The sequence below is a fragment of the Lutjanus erythropterus genome, chromosome 11, assembly GCF_056507025.1.
Source record: "Lutjanus erythropterus isolate fLutEry1 chromosome 11, fLutEry1.hap2, whole genome shotgun sequence".
Taxonomy (NCBI): domain Eukaryota; kingdom Metazoa; phylum Chordata; class Actinopteri; order Lutjaniformes; family Lutjanidae; genus Lutjanus; species Lutjanus erythropterus.
Window position 1 is genome coordinate 32,128,926 of NC_139327.1, and position 26,531 is coordinate 32,155,456.

General features: G+C 38.8%; 2 protein-coding genes across 2 annotated transcripts; both read left to right on the top strand.

Annotated features, from left to right (window-relative positions):
* Window positions 1–1,490: 1,490 nt before the first annotated feature.
* LOC146319384 (queuine/queuosine transporter SLC35F2-like) lies at window positions 1,491–9,932 on the top strand. Its single transcript, XM_084730377.1, has 8 exons — window positions 1,491–1,592; window positions 2,405–2,577; window positions 2,665–2,792; window positions 3,018–3,177; window positions 4,192–4,348; window positions 6,035–6,087; window positions 7,301–7,455; window positions 9,150–9,932. The coding sequence occupies exons 1-8, from the start codon at window positions 1,504–1,506 to the stop codon at window positions 9,351–9,353; spliced, it is 1,119 nt and encodes a 372-aa protein (XP_084586503.1). The 5' UTR covers window positions 1,491–1,503; the 3' UTR covers window positions 9,354–9,932.
* A 1,945-nt stretch (window positions 9,933–11,877) lies between these two features.
* On the top strand, window positions 11,878–25,690 carry elmod1 (ELMO/CED-12 domain containing 1). The gene is made up of 10 exons (XM_084729991.1): window positions 11,878–11,984; window positions 16,527–16,672; window positions 17,250–17,278; window positions 17,400–17,497; window positions 17,771–17,900; window positions 19,409–19,542; window positions 20,241–20,309; window positions 21,525–21,575; window positions 22,760–22,893; window positions 23,598–25,690. The coding sequence occupies exons 1-10, from the start codon at window positions 11,968–11,970 to the stop codon at window positions 23,771–23,773; spliced, it is 984 nt and encodes a 327-aa protein (XP_084586117.1). The 5' UTR covers window positions 11,878–11,967; the 3' UTR covers window positions 23,774–25,690.
* Window positions 25,691–26,531: the final 841 nt, after the last annotated feature.

Genomic DNA, 26,531 nt, shown 5'->3' on the forward strand with positions numbered 1-26,531 from the left:
ATTCTGCTGCCTTTTTGCAGTCATGTACAATCAGCCAGATTTTTTTTATCAAAGGCTGTGTTCACCAAAATCAATGACCCTTCAATGATTGACACTTAACTCTTGTTGTTCTCTCCTGACTAGATCGTTGCTTGTGTTGTATCAGCTCTCAAATGTACGTCGGTTTGGATAAAAACAACTCCTAATTGAAATTATAAATTAGTAAATTGTACATTTGAGTCTAATAAAATAGTTTTGATTGCTGTTGCTTTGGTCTGAATCTATGAGATAACCATGCCCCTTCGTTTGCATGGAAGAATTGGAAATAAAAAAGAGCAGGGGAATAAATAAGTAATTTCATAGCCTTATTAATTGATTTAATATTGACCAAGATCCATAACTTTTTTTATTAACAAAATTTCCATACATACAAGAACTCATAAAGGAAGTACATAGTCGTCAAAATAGTTGACATAACAGACATATTTAGAGGATTTAAACAATAATACAATGCAACAAAAAATAAATTAAAAATAAGTAAAGCAGGACTAAGGACTTTAAATGAGGAAATAAATAAAGATGTAATATACTGAGCAGACACACCACTCAGAAGGTATTCGTACAATCCATTTCATCCAGTACAAACTCTTAACCATAACTGCCAGCAGTTCCTGGCTTCACATAACTGTTGGTAAATAAAATTCCTTTTAATTCTCATCAGCACCAGAGCAAGTTTGGCTGCACGGTGCGGACGTCATTTAGCCTTTCTTTAACCAATCAGAGCGCAGGAGGCAGATACAGCACGAGGTTAGATTGACTCGTTCAGGGAGGGAAGTTACCCCTCGTGGAAGGAAAGGAAGGAATGGTCCTCCTCTGAAAGAAAAAAAAAAAAAAAAAAAGAAAAGAAAATTCATCCCAGCTGGAAAATATCCCCACACCTGCCATGACTGACGAAGAAAACGTATGTACACATTCATTATTGTAATTCACCAGAATAGTGCTTAAACTGACGTTACGCTTTTATTTCGCTGTCTGTAGTTTAAAGAAGCCCCGATGAATGACGCTGTCAGTGGTGCGTAGAACGTGGTACACCAAACCGCATTGAAAAAAGTGACAGTTAAAGATTGCTGTGGCCACTGCCAGTTGTTTATACTTGCCTAAACATAAGTAACTCCATATTATGAATCATTGTGCCGTACATTCATATTCGGGATACATGCAATGTCGTAAATGGCTTTTCATAGTTAAACATGCTCACCGACTCTTTCTAAAAGCGCCAACGCCTTTAAGGTAAACCTAAAGTTTGTGTGAGAAAACCGAAGTACAGAACTGTAACCTGCGCCGAATTGACCACATGACCGCTGAAGTTCATTTGAGGTCTCGCAGTCTCGCATTCCTGTGGAGATTTGGTGCCATGTTCCGCTTAGATAGACTAAATGTGAAAGACACTAATTCTTTAATTCATTCTCAAGGTTTTCATCTTTCATTTTTTTTCCTGTCTTTCTAGGTTTAGCTCTCAGAAACATGGAGGGTCGTGAGGAGGAGAGAGTGTGTGGGAAATGCAGGGTGGCCTGTGGACTGTACAGCTACAACCTGAGGGATGTCTTCACATGGTGAGCAACTGATCCAGCTGTTTAGTAAAAGACATGTCAGTATGTTCCAGAGGACATTTTAACATGTCACAGCAGGAAAACCACAGGTGTAAATAATAAAACTGTTCATAGCTGAATTAAGTTTTAGGCTTCTGGTATTGTGGGATAGAACAGAAACATAGGTACTTGGCTCTTTATTTATTTTATCCCTGTGTGGAAGTTTTAGTCTCACAGCAGCAAAGATACAAAGGGATAGGAAGAAAGGATACTAAATGAATGAATAAAGAAAAGAAAAAACAAAAACCCTGCAATATAATAAAAAGAATAAACACAGTATGCAAAATATAAATGTAAGAAATAAAGTGTAGAACAGTGCAATATATGGTATGCATTAATAAAATAGAAATGATTTAATGTGCAAGACTGTGCCAAAATAAAGAAACACAATCCAACAGGTCTGCTGTGAAAAAAGTCTATAGCAGAGTCCACACAATGTATTTATTATGTTGCTGTTATGTTTATGATGTAAAGGCTAAAATACAGTGAGTGGGTCATTGTTGTGAAATAAACCTTGACAGGGTGGTGCAGGAGGGGGTCTTGAATCACCCTGAAGGGATTTATTTCATAATAATGACCCACTGACTGTGCGTTATTCTGCTTATTACGTGGCTACTAACTTAAAAAAAATTACAAAAAGTATTAATTTAAGATGATTTTATTGTTCCCAGTAGAGTCAGTTCAGAATAGCACCCACAGCGACGGCATTTTTTCACAATTTTGAAACCTAATTTTATTGTATCGTGTCCATCTGATTGCTCTTTCTGACCCTCCAGGCATCTCCTGAAGACCGTAGTGATGGGACAGGTGCTGTCCCTGCTGATCTGCGGGACAGCAGTGAGCTGTCAGTACCTGGCCAACGCCGGGGTGGAGACGCCCATGCTGCAGAGCTTCCTCAACTACGCCCTGCTGCTGCTCGTCTACACCACCATCCTCAGCGCCCGCAAAGGTCAGATATCTGCGCCTCTGCTCGTTCTCATGGAGTCCTCAGCTGGCGATGAACGAAGGTTTCAGTAAACGCTGTCGATTTCCGCAGGTGACAGGAACCTCCTTCAGATTTTAAAAAACAAGTGGTGGAAGTATTTGGTGATGGGTGTGGCAGATGTGGAGGCAAACTATGCAGTTGTGAAGGCGTACCAGTTCACCAACCTGACGAGTATACAGGTGAGAGGAAACAGTCCTGACGCTGCTGCTGTTGAATTAGTTTGCTGTGTTGTCCAGGATTTGAGCAGGAAACCAACCTGATGTTAGAGTTGGTGGCGTTATATCAAATTTCTCTGTAGTTAGCTGTCGAGGCCGATACTTTGCTGTACTCACATTACGTGGCACGAATAAATGTTAGCAGTAAACGTAGTGCCACTTTTGTCATTGTGTTACTGTGCGTTTCAGCTGCTGGACTGCTTCGTGATCCCCGTGCTGATGGTTCTGTCCTGGTTCTTCCTGAAGACCCGCTACAGGCTGGTCCACTTCATCGCCGTGCTGGTGTGTTTGTTGGGGGTGGGGGCCATGGTAGGAGCTGACATTCTGGCTGGAAGAGCCCAGGGATCCAGTAAGGACACTTTTCATCTTTGATATCTATAAACAACTGATTAACATAATGTGAGACTTAATCACTGTTTAAAGCACTGACTTTGTGAGTAGTTTGTAATTAATGAAAGTTTAAAAAGTGACATTTTTGCATAGGGCTGAAACTAACAATTACTAACTAACAATCATGGTTGATCCATCTGCTGATTATTTTCTCGTTTAATCGATTATTAATCCTGTCATAATTTTGTCACTTGAAAAATAGGTCCAAACATGTGTAGCACATTTGGATGATTATTTTCATTATCGATCAATGTCTTTATCATTTTCTCCACTAATTGATTAGCTGTTTGTTCTGTACAATGTTAGAAAATGGTCAGTGGTGAAGAGTGTAGATCAGTGTGATCAGGAGCCAAGATGACGTCCTCAAATGTCTTTGTTTTTTTTTTTCCACAACCCAGAGATATTCAGTTTACCGTCAGAGAAGAGTAAAGAAACCAGAAAATATTCACATTTAAGAAGCTGAAATCAGAGAATCTTTACTTTTTTTCTTAAAAAATGACTCTGACTGATTAATTGATTTTAAAAATAGCAGGCAGTTAATTTAAAAATTGATTAATTGCTGCAGCTCTAGCCATTTCAAATTGTTGAGGTTTTTGATACAACACTTGGTGACAATACTGATAACGGTGATGATAATATAATTGTGATAGAAACTTTTCGTATCGATCATCTTTAGCCATATTTTCTGGCAGTTATGATATTTTGTAGCCAATAAGTTAGTTGCTGAGATCTGGGAAAGCAGCAGTGTCACAAAAATGAAGTCTGAAAGGATAAGAAACATGAGTCAGATGATCAGAAATGGTGTAAACAAACTTGAAAGGAAGAAGAGAAGAGAATGTCAGAGGTACGGTTATCACCCAAATTGTCATCCAGGTTTACAGGCCAACATACTGGTTCAGCTTTGGCCCACTGCATTGGCCTTTTCTGTTTAATGAGGAGTTTTCAGCAACAGTGGAACTCTTTCTGTGTGCAGCCAGTGACGTCATGCTGGGAGACGGGTTGGTCCTGCTCAGTGCTGTCCTCTACGCTGTGTCCAACGTGTGCCAAGAGTACACCGTGAAGAACCTGAGCCGAATCGAGTTCCTCGGCATGATGGGCTTCTTCGGGACCTTAATCAGTGGCATCCAGCTGTGAGTTACTTTTTGAATCCCTCATACATTCAAATGCACATGACAAAAAATGGACCACTGCAGCCACATTTAACTCTTGACCTCCGGATGAAACAGACTTAGGAGGAACTGAATCATAAATTAATGATAATTTATTTGTTTGACATGGTGCATCCTATATACTTTCTTTTCGAATGGATTTCCTTATATTTCCGGTGTGATCAGTTAAGCAAGATAAAACTTACGATTTGCAGATATGTTGGACATCACCCTGCAGGACACATTCCAGTGTTTTATTCACTGTTGCACTGTGAAAAGCTTTTTTTCTTTTAGACAGTGCAGCAACAAGATTGCTGCATAATGAGTGGCAGTGATTGAGAGAGCTATTAAATTTAATTCTTTTCTATAAAGAAATGAGAACATGGATGGTTGCCAAAACGTTGCTTAACTTAATGGACCCTATTTTCCCTTGTTTTTGTGTCTAAGTGACTAATGGGAACAACAATTTTTGAATTTGGTCCAGTATTGAAGGAGACGCCTGCAGCCGGCAGAAGAGAAAGTGAGCTACAACATAATCCCTCGAGGCAGCCGCACGCCGTCAAAGTGTGTCCACTGAAAGTTCTTATTTTACCACTGACAGGCTCAGATTGTTACTCCAAGTGTCTGATAACATTATGGAAAGGATCCTTATGGAATTAATTTTGTTAAAAAGTAAGATATGTTTTGTTTAACCCAGGGGCGTCAACATTCACTATCAAAAGAGTCATTTTTGGACAAAACAAAGAAAATCAAATTGAACTCTCTCTCTTCTTGGAGATTTTTCTTTTTTCTTTTTTTTAAATTTTGCATCCATAGCTAGCCGAGGGAGACTGAGTTGTGGACGGATCCTTTGATGCAAATTTTAGTAATAAAGATGCAGAAGCACCACAGAGAATCTGGTCAATTCTCAAAATAAATCACCATGTGCAGTTTCATAAACAGACAGAAATAAACAGTTGAACTACATAGCCTACTAACCCATGAAAGAAACACAAAAGACTTCTGTAACTCTAATGTCCTGTGAGGTAAAAAGATGTTTCTGTCCATGGAGTCTGGTGGTTGTGCAGAGAACAGAGACAGCGGCTTCAGCTCCGAAAAACGCCATGTGAAGACAAAGTAAAGCAGCGAACATGTTCTTAATATAGCATGCACTTAAACCTATATTGATTTTTTTTTAAGTTGGTCCTTTGTTTAAGTGCTAAAATAAAAAATATATTACTGAGCTTCCTGTTTGGACTCCTGAGGCAGCTGTCAATCAAACATGAACTGAGACGCCCACGCACTCTTGAAGAATGGTCTGAACAGCAGAAAGAGCGTTTTTTTTTTAACCATGTTTTCTCATTACAAACATTTATTTTCATTCAGATCTCTGTGGATGCCTTATGAGAAACTTTACTCTCATATCATAAATGCATTTTTACTATTTCAAGCCAAGTTTCCAGAGACTTAAAAATTGATAGAAATGCTCTGAGCTACTAAACTCATCTCAGGCTTCTTCACATCCATGCTTAAGAAAATAAGACGATTATACCCCACTACAAAATATACACAGATCTTAAAGCTATAGTACCTGTTTGAAGTTGTTTTTATTTTAACTCAAGTGTTAAAGTGTAAAAAAAATAACTTATTTTCCTCACCGTACTAACTTTATGTTGCTTATCATTGCAGAGCTGTTCTGGAGACTCGTGCAGTAGCAGCAATAAAATGGGACTTTCATATTGGTAAGTGAACTTTATGTTTAGCAGTTGTGTGTTTGTTGAAATACTCCTCCACCATCTCTTACTATACATTTATAGATTGATGATCTGTCCAACTATTTGTAAGCCCGTGATACTTCAGTGCAGGGTTCCCAACCTTTTTTCCTTGGAGCCACGCCAACTTGTATCTAAGGAAAACTGAGCTGATAATGAATCACTAGACTAGGAGTGGCATTAATTGCACTTCATTTGACATTGTTTTGTTTGGCAGAGCCATTCATTTGATAAGGAAGCTTAAAATTGAACTTCAAATAAGGAAAGAAGAGGAAAAAAACATGAAAATGAATTGAAGAAACTGGAAAAAATGGAAATGAGGAAAAAAGAGGAAAACATTTGTGCTTTATATCGTATTAATTAATAATGATTAACCAATTTTTAGCATTTTCAGCTATCAGTTGAGTAAAAAGCACAAAATTCACAACTCTAATAGGATGCCAAGCTTACTTACAGACAGGTGACAGGTAATTTTGGATGATAATAGCACAGTAACATCTGACTTAATACAATGAAGAGGTGAAGTAATCATTTTGTTTATAAATATTTAATTTACCACAGCTGGTATGTGCTGGAAAAACTTGAAATGTGCTTGAATGTGACTTTGGAAAAGGTGTATAAAACATGAAATTGTAATTTTAGTGAACGTGCAAGTCTGATTTTGAGGACTTCAGATCAGACAAAGTCTTGGGGACACCTTGTAATTTCTGGTGCCCACCTAAGGGGGGGCCGGGAACCAGTGAACCATATTATGTATGCAGATGATCTGGTGGTCCTCTGGTCTCCAACAGCTTCTCAGTAAATGTTCTGCGTATGGTGTGGAACAAATACAACAGCAGTAAGAGTGTAGTAGGAGGACAAATGTCTAAAATGTCCAAACTTCAAATTGTGTGAGAACAATCTTAGTGTCATAAATCATATTTCAATGGAAATATCAGCCAAAATAATCGCAATTAGATATTTTTTCCTAACTGAGATATTACATTGCATGTGAAGTGTTTGTGTCTGCAGGCATAACTGTCTTAAGAAATCTCATGTACAAATTTATATGCAGGATAAATTGCATATTCTGGCGGTTGTCTAACATAAGATTTAGCACTACGTGGAATCTACACAGCTGTGGAAGCATTCATTAGGTTTAAATTGAATTACTAAATCTTAAACTCTTCATTGTGTTGTGCAGCCATGCTGTTTGCAGTCTACGCCCTGTGTATGTACGCTCTGTACAGCTTCATGCCCGTCGTGGTGAAGATGACGAGCGCTACTGCAGTCAACCTCTCTCTGCTCACCGCCGACCTCTTCAGCCTCTTCTGTGGCATCTTCCTGTTCCACTACACAGTGAGTGTCATTAAAAAGCAGCACGGTGTTAATGTCTCTGTCAGGTACTTACTCACTTTTGTTGTCTCGAAACCTGTTTAAAAGAACCCTGTTTTAATGTTGCCTCGAGGAAATATTCATTTGTGTATTTTGTCTAGAAACAGCAGACTTGTCCTTGACATTCTTTTCATTATCAGCAGCTGGAGGCGATATAATTGATAGTTCAAAAAGGTATTGTAGCAGAAAATCCATTAGTAGCTGTTAGATTGAAAAAAGTAACAAGATAATACTCACAGGTCCAAAGATAAAGTGCATATTTGTCTGTTGAGACGTGTTAAGAATAGGAGGTAGTTAGATTCCAGCATTTTAACTGTGACATTTATTATTACAGAGAAACCCAAAAGGAATAAAAAGTAATGCATCCAGAATAGTTCACTGTCAAGCATCTATTGTTACGTACCACTGAGCTACTGAACCTCTCCCACTCTACCCCTCCCAACCACAGACACAATTCTGTCCTTTTTAGGTGGAGACAAGTGATATTTAGGGGGAGACAGCAAGTCAACAGTGTACGTGACATAGAAGTGGTACACAATCATCTGAAAAACTGGAAGATTAATATGAGACGCAGCTCAGCACTGGACTTACTTGTTTATCAGTAGTAGTGAATTTCCACGAGTCTCTATACCACAGGAAAAGACAAAAACAAGAATAAAATTCGGCCATTGTTGTTAATCTTTGCCTCCTGTGTGCTGCAACAGCTTATGAGACGTGAGAATTAAAATTTTTTTGGTGATTTATCACTTTAACATTAGAGATGTTTGCCACATCGGTAAACTAGCTAAAAAGCTAAAGCCAAATCCTTAATTGTCTCATCAAACTCCATTGGTGAAATGGTTTGCTTGTCACCAAATAAATCACTTGTTTGCATCTGCTTTGATAATCGATTAATCGCTTTGAGTCATTCTTTAATAAAGAATGTCCAGATTCTCACAAAAGTGAATATTTTTTTGGTTTCTCTACTCCTGCTTTCTCTACTCTTTTCACTATTTTCTGACATTTTATGGACCAAACCATTAATCAATTTATAAATAATTAATTGAGGAAATAATGATGATAGTGAAAATAGTCATTAGTTGCAGCCCTAATCTTGTCAGTCCATATGTCCATGTGCTCCAAATTTTTGGACCTATTTTTGAAGTTCATGGTCCTTTCACGGTCATTTTCATTATTGAATAATTCGTTGATTATTTTCTGGATTAATTAATGAGTTTTTTGGTCCATAAAATTACATTGAATGCCATTAAAATGTTGATCAGTGTTTCTCAAATGTTTTGTTTTTTCCACAATTTAAAAGTATTCAGTTAAATGTCAAAAAGGAGTAAAGAAATAACTAAATACTCATATTTAAGAAGCTGAAATCAAGAGAATTTAAGTATTTCTGTATTGAAAACGGCTCAAAACAATTAATTGAATATGAGAACAGTTGCCAATTAATTAAATAATTAATAATCAATTAATTGTTGCAGCTGTAATTAAAATGCTGTCAATCATGAAGCATCGGTAATAATAAAAGGAGGTATTGCATCATTTTTAACAACAGAGTACTGTGATATCTTTCTATCTCTACTTTGGAGCATTATTTAGCAAACTTCCTGACAAGCTAGCATGACACTGTTGATACTAAACGTCTCTGTCTTGTGTCTCGTCCTCAGTTTTCCACTCTGTACATCATCTCGTTCGTCGTCATCACTTTGGGTTTTGTCATGTTCAACGCCGTTCCCACGTATTCCGCTCTACCGGAGTCCGGCTCCGGCGAGGACGACATAGCTGATCCTGCAGCCGAGGGCTCCTCGGACCGTCTCCTGTTGGGAGACACTCGGAGGACGGAGACGCTCACGGCGGTCGCTGCTCTGTGACTGAAACCGACTGGAGAGGAGAAGAGAGCCTCTCTGTTGTTAGAGAGACGCTCTGAGTTTTACTTTGTTACAGAAGTACATTTTACTGTACTCAGCCTGATGGTTTGCTTGTTTTTTGTATTTTAAAAATGCAGTTTTAAATGATGTCGTTGTGTTACAGTTTAACACTATGTTCATTCCTATTTATGTTAGATCGTTTTTTTTACGGTGTTTCTTTATTAAGAGTGATCAAACATCACCTGTTACCGCACTTAGTCAACATTGTGTTAAACACAAACAATGCACCGATGTGACTGTTATTTATTGTCTCAAAACTGATCCGTCATCAATCCTTTCTCCTTTTTTTTAATTAATATATTTGATTTTTTACAGAATGTGTAAACACTGTTTTTTTTACCACTGTATGATGTAATTGTTTTGAATTTGAAGACAGACTAGTCAAAAAGTTGTATTTACTTTTGTTGCCTGATGGTGTTGTTACAATCACTTGGATTTCTTTGCCTTGCATTGCCAAAAGTAAAACATGTTAACATGCAGCTGCATTTTAACTTTTTTACTATTAAATTGCCTTTTATATTCTCTTTGTTCTACATCATTTCTCTTTTATTTTACACTTCAAATGTGTCAGATCATTTCACATGAGTGACAAAGAGTCTGTTTGTCTCAGTTCTGACTTGTTGATTCCAGATGAAGGTCAGTGGTGGAAGAAATATTCATTCAAAATCCCACTCTAGTTAAAATACAGAAGTATCATAAACAAAATGTATTAAAGTAGAAGTACTCTTTCAGCAGTAAAATGTCCTCTGAGAGAAATGCATGACATTATTAGGCTGTTAATACTGTTTCATAAATGTGAATAAGTGACTGGATAGCTTATTTTGATTAAAAATTAATTATTTCGCACAATAAAATTTACAGTCAGCAACCGAAAAAGGAACAGGCTGAAGCCTAAAGTTTATTGTTGCCTCTCCTCTACAATCCATTGAGATAAAATAACCCAGAATATCAGCAATACAAAAAAGATATTTCCTCTAAATTATAAATTATTTTACATATTAATCATTTTACAAGGCTTTTTTGAAACTTAACAGAGAGCTACACAATTTAAACTCGTCACCATTTCATAAAAACTCCCCAGACTGAAACACATCTGTATTTGGGTCCTGGCTTTCCAAGTTAAAAGGATGCCCAGCCATCTTAAAGGGATAGTTCACCCAAAAATGAAAATTTCAGTCGTAATCTACTCACCCTCATGCAGACTGAAGGTCAAGTTTAGGGACCACTGTGTAGGATTTAGTGGCATCTAGTGGTGAGGTTGTAGATTGCAACCAGCTGCAGTGCGTCTCTATGACAGCATCAAATTACTAATTAAAACCAAACTGATGAGAAAAATGAGCACTTGAACAAACATGAGCGTGATAACAACTACCTAAAATGACAGAAACCATCTTTGTGAAACATCTGTTTGACGCGTACTTTGATGTTTTAGTTTGGCCCACGTCCCATCTGCTAACATGGAGGGGGCGGGGTTTATGACGTGTACTGCAGCCAGCCACCAGGGGGCCATCCAGATGTTTTGGCCTCACTTTTGGGGGAGCTGTCATGTAGTCCACCACTAAATACACCTGTAGTTTCCCTATATGTCAGTTTACATCTCGTTGCACTGCCCCCAAGTGGCCGACAGAGGTTAAAAAAACACAGGAGTGACAAAGTAAAATAATGTTTAGGGGCTTTTGTTGGTCTTGCCAACTGCTTACAGCTACTTTGCGTCAGTCCTGTAGGTTACAGGTGCAATTCCCAGAAACAACCAGCAACATTTAAATCAGAAATTATGCAATTATGCACTAATATCTGCACAAATATGTATATATTTTATGGTCCTTCAGACAAAATCTAACAATATTCAGACTTTGGCGTTGTTTTAAATCATTATCTGAGGAAAGAAGGAACGAGATGATGTATAAATTGATGAGAGTGCTGTGTTGGTGGAGGTTTAGTATTCTGCAGTGCGTTGCTGTGCTGTAGCTTTTAGACTGAAGCAGCTCAGCCTCAGTCAGTCATCATGGAGGAGCAGCAGACGACTGGAGCCGAGTGAACAGAACCGGACGCTGCAGCTGCAACCTTTAATTCACCTCCTCTGATCATCATTATTATTAGAAACCGGTGAGAGAAAATGTCGCCTTATTGCTGCATCGATTTTATTGCTCGTGTTGCCTTCACGGCCCACGTTACATGCATGCTGTCTTACGGATTATGCAGCGTGTTTGTGCTAATCAGACCCGAGACGTTGGAGCATTAATAACCTGCTTCTACTGGATTACGGCTCTGTGAAGGGTGACATAAACGTTCGTAACGGTTGAGAATATGTTACCGTGTACGTCTGCGGCTGATTGAGCCGAGTAAGAGGGGCTGTATGCCGGTGGGGGGGAACCAGGGTAAAACCGCCGCAGATCCCACCTTCAGCACCGCGGAGAGCTCCGGAGCTGCGGCCTCCTCTTCCTCATCCTCCTCCTCTTCATCCATCCACACATTTAACACTCGTCCTCTCGTCTGTTTTCAGGTGATCGCTGCACAGAAACACGCGAAAGACACCTGACAGGAGACAACAGACATCATGAAGCATTTTCTCAGGTAAAAAAGGCTCCATTATTATAAATTTATTGAGGAATACATTTATTTATTCTGTCAAAACGTGCAGAAATTCACTAAAAGCTTCTGTCTTCTCTCATCGACCTGCTGCTGACTGTTTATTCCCAGTTCTCCCATTTAAGCTCTTTCCAATCGATTATGATATTGTGTGACCAGTTAAGTGGTTGTTGTGGTGTGAACTGGTTTGAGTGGGTCTCTGTGAGAAGAGGCCTCTTCATTATACAGCACATGTAAAACCAGGTGCTCTCCCTGGTGTCTCTATTAATAGTCATGTTGCTTGATGTGTATTTCTGTATTGATTTGCATATTTGGTAACGTTTTAGGCTACAACCAGTAACCACCAATGCAACAAAGAATTTATTCAGTACTTATTTTTTAAATAAGGGTACCTGTTCTATTATTACATTGTAAGAACGATCTACTGAGCAATTATCTGGACGTTTGTGATGAATTTAACTAGAATTTATTCTGTAGTTTGTTTGTTTTTTTTTACCTTATTTTATTTTATTTTACTTACATATTTTTTTTGTACCAGCTGACACTGACACATCTCTCCTTATTACCCATACTTCCACAGTAACTATATGACATGTGGGCTGTAATCTAAAGCATCACTGCTCAGACTTACCCTTTAATAAAAAAAATAACTACAGTATAAATTCTTTGTAAAATCACACATTGTTACCCCTTTAGTCCATCTTGTTACCTACGTGTATAACTATATATAACTCCAGAGTAATTGCGCAGTATTTTGCAACCTGTAATCTGAAGCGTTATCACATAATTTATAATAAACACTTAGTGTTAATATATTAACCATATATTGTTGGAGTCCTGATTAAAGTTAGAGATGCATGATGAATATCAGGCGATAAATTATCTGCCGATAATTATATTATGGACGATAAAGATTGACGATAATTACAAAGGTTTCTAAGGAACTTACTTTCCTACAAGTGTTCTCCAGACTGTCCCTTAGTGGATGTTCTGAGGAAAAGCTGTTAAAGTACATCATAAGTTTGATCTGTCTTTTGCTGCGGTGCTGAAGGTATATCAATCAATGCTGCACACATCAGTTTATCACATGTAAAGGCTGTTTTAATATAAGAAGTGTTCCCATAATCATTTTACCTCAATCTAATATTACAGAAAAGGGAACTGCGCTATATTGCAACTGACCATTTGCATAATTTTGGTCTAATAAGGCTAAAACTGATGAACAGAATGCATCACTAAGGGACAGCTTACGATTGGTTCAGACCGCCCTTCTAAAGGTGTACCTTTCAGAAGATAAACCTTAGCTAAGGAGACTTTGGGAACCAGCCCGTAAGTGTAAGAGAGACCTTAAGATACAGCTTATGATGCACGTAGCGCTAAGGAGGTCCCGGGAAACGGGGCCCTGTTCAGAAGTATGTTCAGAAGTCTGGCTCAGGTGTTTACATGTCACCTGGTTTCTGTTTGAGTACTCCGGGTAGCATGTCGAGGTTTCTGAAACCAGGATACGATGTTTTCTTGTGCAAAGCAGAACCGGGATATTTGTGCACATGTAAACATAGTCCACGTTTAGTTTTGACTCTTATGACAGAAGGCTAAAAGTCAGAACGCACATTCACCCTTTATTGAGACAAATTAGGACAAAATGAATAACAGGTGCTTTCTCACACTAGCTGTGTTTCTCCAATTCAGACTACATTTCCCATAAACCCCTTTGTTTCCCCACTCCCTAAGAGAATAAATCTGTTAGAAAGCATTTTTCAGTTGACATTTTACTGTTTTTGCTTTGGTCTCAGGGATATTTGGGTCCATTTTCTGTTAATGAACAGTGGAGCCCAGACGAAGCTGCCAAATCTGTTTCGCTGTCGTCTGTTTGTTTACACTAATTATACTAATGTGCTAAAGTGAACGTGTTAATAGCTTACTGATGCAGAAATGATTCATGTCGCACCTTTAATTGTTTTGGCTGATCAGCACTCAGAACAATTTAAAGGGGAACTCCAGTGATTTAGTGATGTGCCTCACATTTGAGGAATTTGCAAAAGGGAGATCAAATAAACAGAACAGCTGAAGTCTGAATAGCAGAGAGGGAGATTTTATGAGAAAACACAAAAAATACTGGATCCGACATCCCATAATATGCAACAAACGGCATCTTTTTGCTTCAGTCTGCCGCCCACGTCTCTGAAACTCCACATTTCCCCCAGGACTTCTGTTATAAACGTGTAGTTTTTAAGTCCAGACTGACATTTATTGAGCTCACGGACGACAGTGGAGGTCTGTCACACTCTGCTGTACTTAACATTGTCGGATATATTTTCAGTAATCAGCTGACCAATCAAATCTGACCAATCAAATGAAGCTCCCAGCAGCTTCCAACTGAAAAGAATACAAGGCTTGTCATTGTTATTATGTTTTGACTGAGCCATACCTCCAAAAATATTTTGTTTTTTTGTGGAATAACTCCCAGGTGCAATTCTTAATTTTCAAATACAGCAGATTTTGTGAGATTTTTTATAGTCCTGAATCTTTTTGGTAAGGTGTGAGACAGAGAGCAGTTTTATTCTGCCTGCAACAAGTTATTTTTGACTTGTAATGAATTATACAAAAAAAATAGCAGCTTCATTTTTGCAAGGTCATTGCAAAAAATGCATAAAAACATCTCAACATGCATTGCAATATTTGAGAAAAGTAGCAGTGAAATCAGGGATTTTAGGCCGCAACAAACCCCCCCCCCCCCCCCCCCCAAAAAAAAATGCAAAATTCCCAGGTGCAAGTAAAGGTTTGTAGAATTTATTATTTGTATTTGTGTGAATATTAAGTTATAAAATGCAACATTTGACTGATTTAACGTAACTGCTGGTATAAACCACACCTACATCCAGTCTTCTGTCTTTTAACAGTATTGCCTCTGAATCCTCCCACTCAGCCCGTCTTTGTGTTTCCTTGAAGGTTAAAGAAATGACAAAGTGTCTTTATGAGCTGTTTAACATGCCAGTCTCATCCACGGAGGAGAAAAGAAGGATAGAAGGAGGAGTTAACCATTCAGGACTCTGCTTATACCTTCTGTTTTTGTTGACATGGAAGACGATATTCTGCTGCAATCGCTCAGCATCAGATTTATTTCTGCCTCAAAAGGTTGTAAACTCTATTCCACCAAAAACAAACAAACAAAGAAGGAGGTGAGGCCCTGCCTGTGTAGGGGGTTTGTAGGTTATTCAAAGCACATGTTGTGATGATGGATTTTCTCAGCTTCACTGCAAATGTCCCGATAATAGATGAAAAACACACATTTGGGTCTTAAATCTGCAGTTCATTACTTCAGTTTCCACAAGGTTTCTGTTATGTTGCACAAACCGTATTTTCTTTCCTGGATATTTTTTAATAAAGCGTCATGAAATCAGATGATATAGGGTTTTACATTGAAATAACATGCAGAGTGAAGCGGCTGGAAATCATTTAGCTTCCATAGTTTCTTAATGGGTCACCACAGTATGCATTTCCCAAGACACAAATCTCCATTTTCATTCTCTGTGTCACCTGTAAAAATAGCTCGCTGTGATCTGCTGTGAGTTTAACCTGATAGACGAGAAATGCTGCGCAGTTTTGTGACGTTCTTTACTTCACATCCTCCTCCCTGCTGTTGTTTTTCTCTCCATGTCTCTGTTCCCACCATCACTGGGTACTTCTGCACCCATACAGATGTATCACTCTAGTGATTATTCAGCCCATTTGACCTATTTTTATCCTACAGAATCATGGGATTTTTAGTATAAACCTCCAATATCGTGCATGGAATAAGTTAGGTTGCAGGACTTTCTGGGCTTTCTGGCAGAAAGTAATAATCAATATCAAGGAAGACAATTAGCCTACGTTTTATTTGATCAGGGCAGTAAAGGACCTTAATAACAACTGTACTATAGTAGATCAAGTCCATAAACCTGCAGGACTCACAAGAGACAGATTTTAAATAAGAAAGGTCAAAAGCTGCAGAGGCTGAGATTTCCTTTTATTCCGTAGTATGGATCAAGCTACAAAATTGGTGGAGTGCCCCTTTAAAAAGGATTTTTTTAGTTTCAAGATCAGTTTAAAATAAAGTTTGACCAATTTGAATCATAGTGCACGATATTCCTTAAAATCGTGAGCTGTTTTTTTTTGTTAATTTTAATGATTTGATATACCTGCAGAGAAGTTGCATGCACATTTAATTCTGGATGGAGGGTCAGAACAGAGAGAAAAATGTGTGTTTACAGATTTAAGCGGCTCAGTGTGGACGTGTTCCAAGACTCTGTGTACCAGATAAATCAGAGAGCTGACAAGATGATTAACAAGACCGGAAACGGGTGCAAGAATCATTTCTGCTGCACAAAATGTTTCTCAGCTTCTTTGTAAAATACCAGGCAGTTTTCTGGACTCTAAAAACTGTTGGGCCTGAGAAAGGATCATCACTCTTATCTGCTCAAAAACCTGTGAATCTGTCGTGTATAAAATTTGTCTTTCTGTCTATTTCCTGTTGTGTCTCCTCTCCAGAGTGGTGACCCAGTTCTTCGTCTTCCTCTACTGTAAATGTCTGTGGCGAGGCCTCAAGTTTGTCGTCAGGAAGTTCACGGGACGCTGCGAGCTGCAGAGGATCTGCTACAACAACAAGCACGGAGCCCGCAGGACCCTCAAGATAGGTAGGCCCACGCACCGCCTGCCTGCTTTTAAATTCGTGTTTATTTTTTCAGTTCATTTAGTTATTTTACACATGAACCAATTATTATTTCAAAATAGCTTTACACTGAGATGTAGGGATGTAATTCATACCAATTTTTTGCACGTTTAAGTCACAGCTGCTACTTTTATTTCAATTAAAGATGTAAAGCACTGTAAGTAAAAAGGGGAAAAAAAAATACAAACATAAAACAAACAAAAAATTCCATACACATCAGATTTGTGGTATTATCATAACTCAATGTCACATCCATTATATCTATTAGCATTAGCATTTGTGCCTTGGAAATGAAAATAAACTTCCATGACTAGTTTCTGAACTCTTTTTTTTTTTTTTTGGATCTATCCATTTTATATGCACCCTTATTTCTATTCATGGTTGTAAAAGATTTCTAGGACACCATGGGAAATAGTCACAATTCAAGCTGAATACATAAATGTTTATATCTGCCTTGAACAATATTCAAAATATATTTTTGAAGCAGCTGTTTAAATGTATTGTATGCAGCTGTCTCACACTGTGCAACCATTTTCTTCCAGAGTCATCGCTGAGGTACTCCAAGAATGAGGTACGGCTCTCTAAATCTATGCTCAATATTTCCGGTGTAGTACAGACGTGTTGCTCAGTTTTTCCAGCCTCAGTCTGTTTACGTCTGTCCCCACTTTCTCCTCCTCTGTCTGTCCCTCCAGCTGCTGCAGTCGGCGCTCAGCGTCCACCCTGATAAAGTGGAGAAGACCATCGACGACATCATGGCCTTGAAGAAGATCAACCCCGACACCAACCCTCAGTGAGACGCTGCATTTAATGTCACATTTATGTCGCTGTATCACTTATGTTGGGGTGTTGTGGTAAATTAGATGTTATCACTTGAGTGTCAACACCTTGAATCTTGAGATAAGTTGCAAAAGTGTGAGTGTGAAAATGATTTAATAACACACACTTCCTGAGCTGTGAACCCCCACTCAGAACAAAAGACTGTGGTTGGACATGGCACATCACTGCATTAATAAATCTTAATTCCCTGATTTAAACAGCCCGTCCTCTGTCCATGTGTCCCCAGGCTGGGCATCTCTCTTCAGGCCAGCCTGCTGCAGATCGTGGGCTACAGGAGCCTGGTGGCGGAGGTGGAGAAGCTGCGCAGGGAGCCGTACGACTGTGAAAACAGCGAGCACGAGGACATGCTGATGAAGGTACACCGCTCTCTGTGGCTACCTGAAGTGCAAAATTAATTATAAAAAAAATAGTAATAATCTTTATTTGTGAGCTTAATTAGGCTCCAGCTATCCCCCACCCCTTTTTGTCAGACATTACCTCTTCATCAATTATGCCATTATTTCAGACATTTAGCCACTAATGTTAATTTTAGCTAACTAATATTAATTTATCTACTACTTTATCTGTAATTTATCTTTATTTTAACCAGACCATTTCAACAGTTGATCCATTACGTTACTTTACCTAAATCTTTCAACCATTAAGTGATCTATATCCATTACTTGTAGCTATTTCAGTTATTTAGCTAACAATGCTGCTTAAATATTCAAACTGTTTACCATTTAAATTTAGCTAATTCAACTGTTTATCCATTAATCTGGCTATTTATTTCATCTAAATGTTTAGCTAATTGTTAAGACTATTTATTTTAGCTATCTATTTCAACCATTTACCTAATGTATTTAACCTGTTCATGTTATCTGTTAGGCTACCTTTAGCTAACTGTTTCATCACCCACTTGATTATCTATCTATTTCAGCCATACATTCATTTTAGCTAACTATTTTGACTGTTTATCCCTTATTATTAGCTAACATGCTGTATAGCAAAATACCATTTACCCATGACTTTATTTTAGCTAACTTCTTTAACTGTTTTCCAGGACTTGTTATTATTTATTTTGAATGTTTATTCATTACTTTTAGCTATTTTAACCATTTATCCACCAGCTAACTAATGTGTTACTTTCACATAACCCTTTTAACTGTTTATCCATTAGTTTTAGTTAACTATTTCAAGCATTTATCCATTAACTGTAGCTTTATATTCAAAACATTTACCCACTACTTTTAGCTATTTCAACCATTTATCCATTAGCTATTTCAACTGTTATGCCTTTAGCTAACCATTTCAGCAGTTCATCCATTCATTTTAGCCATCTGTTTCAACTATTTAGCTAGCTAGCTATTTATTACTTTAAGCTAACTATTTCAATCATTTATATATTATTTACTTTTAGTTAAGGCCGTGCTGAAATAGAAATCATGAACTCTAATATGACGCTGTGAACTCGGAGCTTTCGGAAAACATGATCCTATTTGAAGGCACTATAACTATTTCAAATGGTTATCAGATAACGGCTCTATCTATCATGACTTTTATTTTAGCTGACAATTTCAACTTTTTTATCCAATAATCTAGCTTTGTCAAACTGTTTATCCATGTTTATTGGCTGTTTATTGGCTGCCAGCTGTAGTTGCATATTGAACAGATACACGTGAGAGTATTGATTTTGCAAGAAAGCAAATACGCGTTTCCTGAAAAACTGAACCATAACTTAAGTTGGTGATTAAATATTCATACACTCAGAAGGCTCATGAAGTACAATGTTAGGACTGACACTACAGTGAGATCATATCTTGTCAGGAGAGGAAATAACTGTACTGTGTGTCTGTGTGTGTGTGTGTGTGTGTCTGTGCTGCAGTTATGGAAGGAGCTGCGTCCTGACACTCCTCTCACCGGCCGAATCTCTAAACAGTGGTGTGAGATCGGTTTCCAAGGGAGCGATCCAAAGACTGACTTCAGAGGCATGGGCCTGCTGGGTCTGCACAACCTGCTGTGAGCTCTCAGTCTCTTCACTGTCTGTCAAACACTGATCAGAATCAATACAAAACAGTCAGACAATATTAAACTTTATTGAGATATAAGACATATTTAGTGGGATATAACACACATTAATGTTTATGATTCAGCTTTAACATACACAGGTTCTTTGGGAGAACAGGAAGTCATTGGTTAAAAAAATGTGCAGTGACGCAATAACTGCATACACTGTAAAAACAAAAAATCTGAGAAAACTCAAAATTTCAAGGCAACGGAGATAATTTACTTCTTTAGATAAATTTAAAGCTTTGAATTTTAGAAACTCAAAACACTGAGTAAATTAATTGAACTGAAAATAAATGTTAAAATTAATATATATATATTTTTTTTTTTCAGGTACTTAAAAAAAGACAAATCAGGTTTGCAGCTCACTGTTACAAAGAAGCAAACTAAATTATCTCAACTGAAGATTATAGGTCAGCAAACTTTTTAAAGTTTATTTCAAAACTTAACAGTTTGAGTTGGGCTCAAAATTCAAAAATCTATTGCAGTGCGCCTTGAAAGTTTTCTCAACTATTTTTTTTTTTTTACAGTGTAAGAGCTGGATATTATAGATAATTAATAGTCATCTTTTGCACATGTGTAGGCCTCAGTATGATCAAATTGTGTTTCCTGAAATCCCTTTTCTTGAAGCATCTTTCGTCTCTCTGCAGGTATTTTGCAGAACACGACAAGGCGACGGCTCTGCAGATGCTCCACGACTCCCTGCAACCAAAGCACAAGTATGACAGCCACGCCTTTAGCAACTTTTACCAAAGCATGCTAAGATTAAAGGAATACACCAAGTGTTTTTGGCCCAAGTTACCTTTCTACCAGACATGTGGTGTATCCCTTCAACTTTAAACTGCTTTTATTCATCCATAACTCTGCGTTTACCACATTCTGCTTGACTATATTCATCCCTACAGCTTGATGTCATTCACTGCCTCATCTTTTATCAGCTGCTGCTGCTTGTATTGTTTGTCACCGGCGTCTCAGTGAGCCGTCTCATTTCACAAATGAAGATTCTTCTTCTTTTTCTCCTCCACCTCCACCTTTCTGCCCATGCCTCGCTCTATGACTCTCACATGCACTGTAGGAGCACTCACAGAAAGCCCAGGTACCCGATTTCACTTTCATTCTTCTCACTGCATTCATAGCTTCTCTCTTTTGGGTCGATGTTTCATGAGCTGAATTGTTGTTTCATGTGTTAAACCCGATTTACACCAGCTGTCATATCAACGGAAAACACGTTATTGGGCCGAGTTGAATTTTCCAGTCATCTTGATGGCGATAGAGCTGTATCAATTAGTGAACATGTTTAAAATTAAACAATAAACTATCCACATGTGACCAATTCTCAGTAAGAACAAATGGACCTGGGGATTTAATTTAAAATATTGTCATGTCAGTTTGGCCACTGGCCGCGTCCACAACAGCAGGGACATGTCAGTCAGACCTACACGGTCTGGAGATATTGTCTAAAATGCAAAATGAACTCGGTTTTCCAATAGTTAAGAATATTTATTTTTATGGATGCTGAATGAGACACTCAACTTTCATATCATTTATGCGTTTTTACTATTTAAAGCCAAATTTCCAGAGACATTAAACGTGCAGTTTAGAGTCACTCTTATACTCATCTCAGACTTGACATTCTTTAACTTGGATCTGACCTCAGATTAAGACTTCTGGGACTCCACTTTGACTCATAATTTGAGAACTTCAACACTGCTCAACTGTAACTGCATAATGTTAACTTCATTAAAAAAAAAAAAAAATCAAAAGACCATCACAGAATATTTTCAGTCAGTGTAAACAAAGAGAAGATAAAAGGAAATAAATCAGGTTAGGGAGCTCATAAACCGTTGTTTCATTATGACTTTATCCACACTGTGGTGAACTCAGTGCTGTTTCACATGCAGACAGAACATGACTCCAGTGTGTGTCCTTCACAGTGAGATAAACAAGCCTGAATGGGAACAGAAGAACCTCGACAAAGCTATTGGGTAAGTCTCTGCACATGTGCTGTACGGTGCCATGCACGTGTGTTTGTGTGTGTGTGTGTGGAGGAGACTAAAGTGGGCTGCTGCTGCTGGAGCTGTGTGACGTTTGGCCTCAATACTGAGCAGTGAGGGCTCTGTGATGTGGCCATCAAGTGTGTGTATACAGGCAGGAGAAACTGTGTGTGTGTGTGTTAATAGGCAGGGAGTGTTTTTTTTTTTTTTTTTTTCCACTGCTGCGTGTCCTCCTGCTCTGCCTCCTGCCGGCAGTCTGCATCAGCTCTGATAAGCACCGGGGCCGACTCTAAAAAGTCTCTCAGAATCCTCTTAAGCCCACTCGGTGCTGCGGGGACACTCCAGCAGAGCGGAGAGCTCCGAGTAATTTACTGCTGAGTCTGAAAACTGTACAGTGCGTGTGCTAACTTTTACTTAGTGAGTGATTGGTATGCAGTGTTCTCCGCTCACGTCCACAAAGTCCACCACACCCCGCTCACATCTGGATCATGTGGACATTGCCAGAAGTGACAGTTGGGAGGTTTTAGTCAGAATCAGAATCACTTAATTGATCCCCGGGGGAAAATTAGTCATGTTACAGATGCTCTGATTCAAGAATAGACAAATGTAAAAGAACAGAGCAATTATAAGAAAATAGAAAATAAGTATGTAACAACAGTCTACCACAATATATAAAAGAGACAATATAGCAATAATACAACTAATATAGCATGTAAAAATATGTTCCTTACTCTCCAAGGCAAATATATAGACATAGATATAAAGCAGCAATGCATATAAATAGAAAAAATTAAAATAAAGAAAAGGGGAATTTAAGAAGTATGTACAAAATGCGCATAATGATGCAAAATATATATCTGTGTAAATAACGATGCTTTATGCATTGCAGACCGACAGGTTACTACACAGCCTTTATGTCCGAGACAAATTCCCCAAGGGAAAAACTTTCTACCTGTGATCTCTGCTGTCTAAAATATGTGCATCGTGATGTTCATTAAAGGGATAGTTCACCCAAAAATGAAAATTCAGTCATTATCTCCTCACCCTCCTGCAGATTGAAGTTTGGGTTTAGCTTTTTAATCGCTCAACTAATAAAACCATCAAATAAACAAAAAAAAAAAACAAAAAAAACAGCTTCCTGTAAACTAACATGTATTTTCACCACCTCCCTCCAGATATTCTTTTGCCATTGTGGGCATCAACATCACAGACCTGGCCTACTCTCTGCTGGTGAGTGGAGCTCTGAAGACCCACCTGTACAATGTGGCCCCAGAGATGCCCAGCCTGCTGCAGTTCCAGCAGACCTTCTGTGAGTTCAGATGATTGGAATATATATTTTTTCCCTACAAAAGCAGAATTATTTATTTTGCTCACATTTTGTATGTTGCAAATATTGGCCTGTTTGGGTTCTGTCTTTAGTCGCTTGTTTCAAGTGACAACACCAACCTGCACCAACCTTTTATCTTACTTGCACACATAAAACTGTAATAAAATACAAATCAGTCAGACAACTCACATTTAAGGATGTTTATTGCAGCAGCAGAACATAGTTAGATTTTGGCGTCTAGTCTCTGACCTCATCTCTCCTCACAGATTATGTTTACATAGGGATATTGAGAAGTGATGAACACAAATCTTGGACCCCCTGTCGGACCCAGCAGGTGGATGCTGGGGTGATGATGGTGCTGAATGAACAGGCAGTCACGCTGTTGCAAAGCAGCAATGGCACTGACAGGCAGAGGGAGAGATGAGAGGTTTAGCGGTTTAAATAGACTGCCAGATTGGAAGGGTGCGTTTGGTATGTTCTCCAGTGAGGCATGTCATGTTTGATGCTGCTTTGGGGGGCCTGTTGACCTCCATATACTGTAGGTAACACACTGACTAGTACCTCATATAACCACACTTCAAAAAACCTGAACTTAGCTTAGAGACCTCTTTCATGTATACGTAATCATGTGATCCATTGTTGTTGACCCAACATAAAGGATCATTTTCTCGTTTTCTTCATGGCAGGTTACCTGATGCAGGAGTTTCACCGTTTCTGGATCGAGGAGGATCCCAGTGACATCATGGAGTTCAACCGGGTCCGCTCCAAGTTCCACCGGAGGATCCTGCGACAGCTGAAGAACCCGGACATGGCTCTGTGTCCTCACTTCTCCGCCTCCGACCTCCACCTGGTCAACCTCTAAACACACACACCCCACCCCCTGACCTGTGACCCTCCCTGTCGCCCCCCCTCATGCCCCCCCCTCCCAAACAGAGAGACGTCTCTTCTGGATGTCTGGTAGGCCAATCCGAAATCAGAAAACCCTTTACCCTCAAACTGCTGGACACATCTGGGGAGACCCTCCTCCTACTTTCCTGCTCAGCCCACCTTGTCCCAGCTAACGTCATGTCGCGTCACTGCCAAAAGCTCATTCAACCACTGCACAGACACACACACAAACACAAACACACACACACACACACGTACACACACACACACACACTGCCTCTACGCCCGCACTGCAGCGTCAGACCACCAGCATCAGAGATGACCATAGCGATTGTAGCTGTGCATGAGGAGGCTGCACCACACCATCACGACTCATCGTTATTATCTGTTGCTTTAATGATTCATGACGATTGTATGACAGCCGTTACACCTCAGTTATGAACCCCGAGCTTCTTCTCATTACAAACCAAATTTACTTTACAGCCAAAAATCCCTCTTAGACAGAAGCGTAGCGATCATCAGCTCAGAATATTTTGGCAATTAGCTGGTCAGACTTTCAGACGCGAGCTCAAACGTATCAGAAACAATATTTTGTATTCAGAATGAAGAGCTATAGATGATATATAATGTAAGTTTAAATGATTTGTTGAAGCATAAATGAAGAAATGTTACTGGCGCCAATTCAATCAAAAGCTATCAGACACTATAGGGCCAGTTCATCTCTTAACTCTGTCTGTATTACAGTAGGTAATTGATAGATAGATTGTACTGTACTTTTTATGTCAACATGACGTTCACACCTAAGACTTCTCCTTGCCAAAATATCGAATGTGGAGAATTTAACAATCACAGCAGCAGTTTGTTTCTTGTGAGCTCAAATGTAAGTTTTGCAAACCTGATAAATATATGTCCAGAGATATTTTCTTTGTTTAGTTAAGTCACACAGATTGAATGTGTTTTTTTTTACACTGCTTCCTAACTGTAAGTGATGCGAACGAGCAGACATCAGATTAAATCAGTTGATCCTGACTCAGACGTCCTAACCTGCTCTGTGTGTCAGCAAACAGACTAAATAATGCTTGTTTGAAAAACTGCTTGTAAAGTTTTGCGCTCTTGTTCCAAGCAGCGACCTCAGCAGCTGAAAAGTGAAGCTGATGCAGAAGTTTCAGAAACTGCAGTTCCTCGAGTGGCCACTTGAGGCTGACTCCAAATGTAAGTCAGTCTCTATTGACCCCATATTAAAATGCTCAGTTTTACAGCAGAAATAAACACATTTACAACCTCGTAAAAACACTTTTGGTCTCTAAAGCTAATTTCCCCAACCATGACAACTGTGTGGGGCAGTCATTTTATACAACTCACCCATTTAAATTACAATAAGTTTTAAATTTCTGCATAATTAATAGAGAGCCCTCCTTCAGTGGCAGGTGGGTACCATCACAGATGGTTAGCTGCTAAGTAGCTACTTCATTCAACCACCTCAGCTCTACCCACACTCCCATCTTTTTGCCCTTTTTTTGGATTAGAACTCCCAGCGCCACCAGAACCACCTTCAGAAATGACATCGCAGTCACCCCGTCCACTATTTGATATACCGTTTTTGCCTCCAACTTGTTTTCTTCGGTCAAAAACCACACTGACATCCTTAATGTTTCCTCTCTGGTCAGCAGTCAACAGGGACGACAAAAGACTAATTTATCTGGTTAAAAAGTGGCACATCTTTTATAATACACCTTTTTAATAAGAATATCCTCAAAAACATAGATGTAGTGGTGCCAGAGTGCACTAGAATGATGCTCTGCCACTTTTTTCTCTGATTTAGGAATATTCGTTAAGTGCTTGACGGTCGACTCATGCCTAAAGCATGTTTTTCCAGTGACAGGCATCTTCCTCCAGGCAGTAAGCATTTTGCATGCTGCTAATGCGCCCTCTGCACCTCACGTTTTAGACGAGAGACAAATGAAAACAAACTGAATAGTCAGAGTTGTCATATTAAGATTTAATTAACGAGAAAATGTGTGATGCAGACTTGCAATCACAGCAGAGACAGAGTGAACGCTCGTATGGGCTGCGTGCAGCCTTTTATTCTCATCATGATCAAACTGCTCATAAAGTCAGTCTGACATTTGATCATGTGCTCAGTTATAGTTGATTAATGTAATGCACGTAAACTTGTCACTGGAGGAGTGATTACTTGATCTGAAATGAGCCACAATTTAAGTGTGCACATGCATGCAAGCATCCGTCACAGGTGCACTCTGGTACTTTTACAAACAGCAGTAATCCTTTGCTCAGAAATGATGAGGTTTGGGAGGAAAATGAGGAGATACAAGTTGTGAGGAAAACTGTTGGAGGTAACAAGGAAATTAACTGTCCCCCAAGTATAAAAACAAGGCGGACTTAATACCTGTGTGTCATCGCTTGGAGTACATTTGGACAATTTTGAACTTAGCTTCGCTCGCTCGCTGTAAGCTAGGAAGTGGTGTTAGGCATCCCAGTTCACACTGAAAGAGCTCCTTCTCTTGATATTTTGATAACTTTTTAATCTCCCTCCACATATTAACGCCCAGAAAAAGAATTTTTAAATATTTCCTGAGCTTTTTTTTTAATTTTTTTACAGGTTTGCAAAACTTTCTTGCCTTTGATTTGACCCCATGCAGAGATTCTGTTCTGAATGTTTCTCACACGCTCACATTCATGATTGTTTGATTCTATTTTATTCATTGAATGTG

What these genes read in the sequence shown, in the direction of transcription:
- elmod1 (XM_084729991.1), top strand. An exon ending in CCGCAGGACCCTCAAGATAG is followed by an intron (nt 16,673 to 17,249) that starts GTAGGCCCACGC and finishes ATTTTCTTCCAG; the next exon opens with AGTCATCGCTGAGGTACTCC. An exon ending in GCAGTTCCAGCAGACCTTCT is followed by an intron (nt 22,894 to 23,597) that starts GTGAGTTCAGAT and finishes TCTTCATGGCAG; the next exon opens with GTTACCTGATGCAGGAGTTT.
- LOC146319384 (XM_084730377.1), top strand. Translation starts at nt 1,504, where the DNA reads ATGGAGGGTCGTGAGGAGGAGAGAGTGTGTGGGAAATGCAGGGTGGCC. An exon ending in CTGAGGGATGTCTTCACATG is followed by an intron (nt 1,593 to 2,404) that starts GTGAGCAACTGA and finishes CTGACCCTCCAG; the next exon opens with GCATCTCCTGAAGACCGTAG. An exon ending in TGGAAGAGCCCAGGGATCCA is followed by an intron (nt 3,178 to 4,191) that starts GTAAGGACACTT and finishes TTCTGTGTGCAG; the next exon opens with CCAGTGACGTCATGCTGGGA.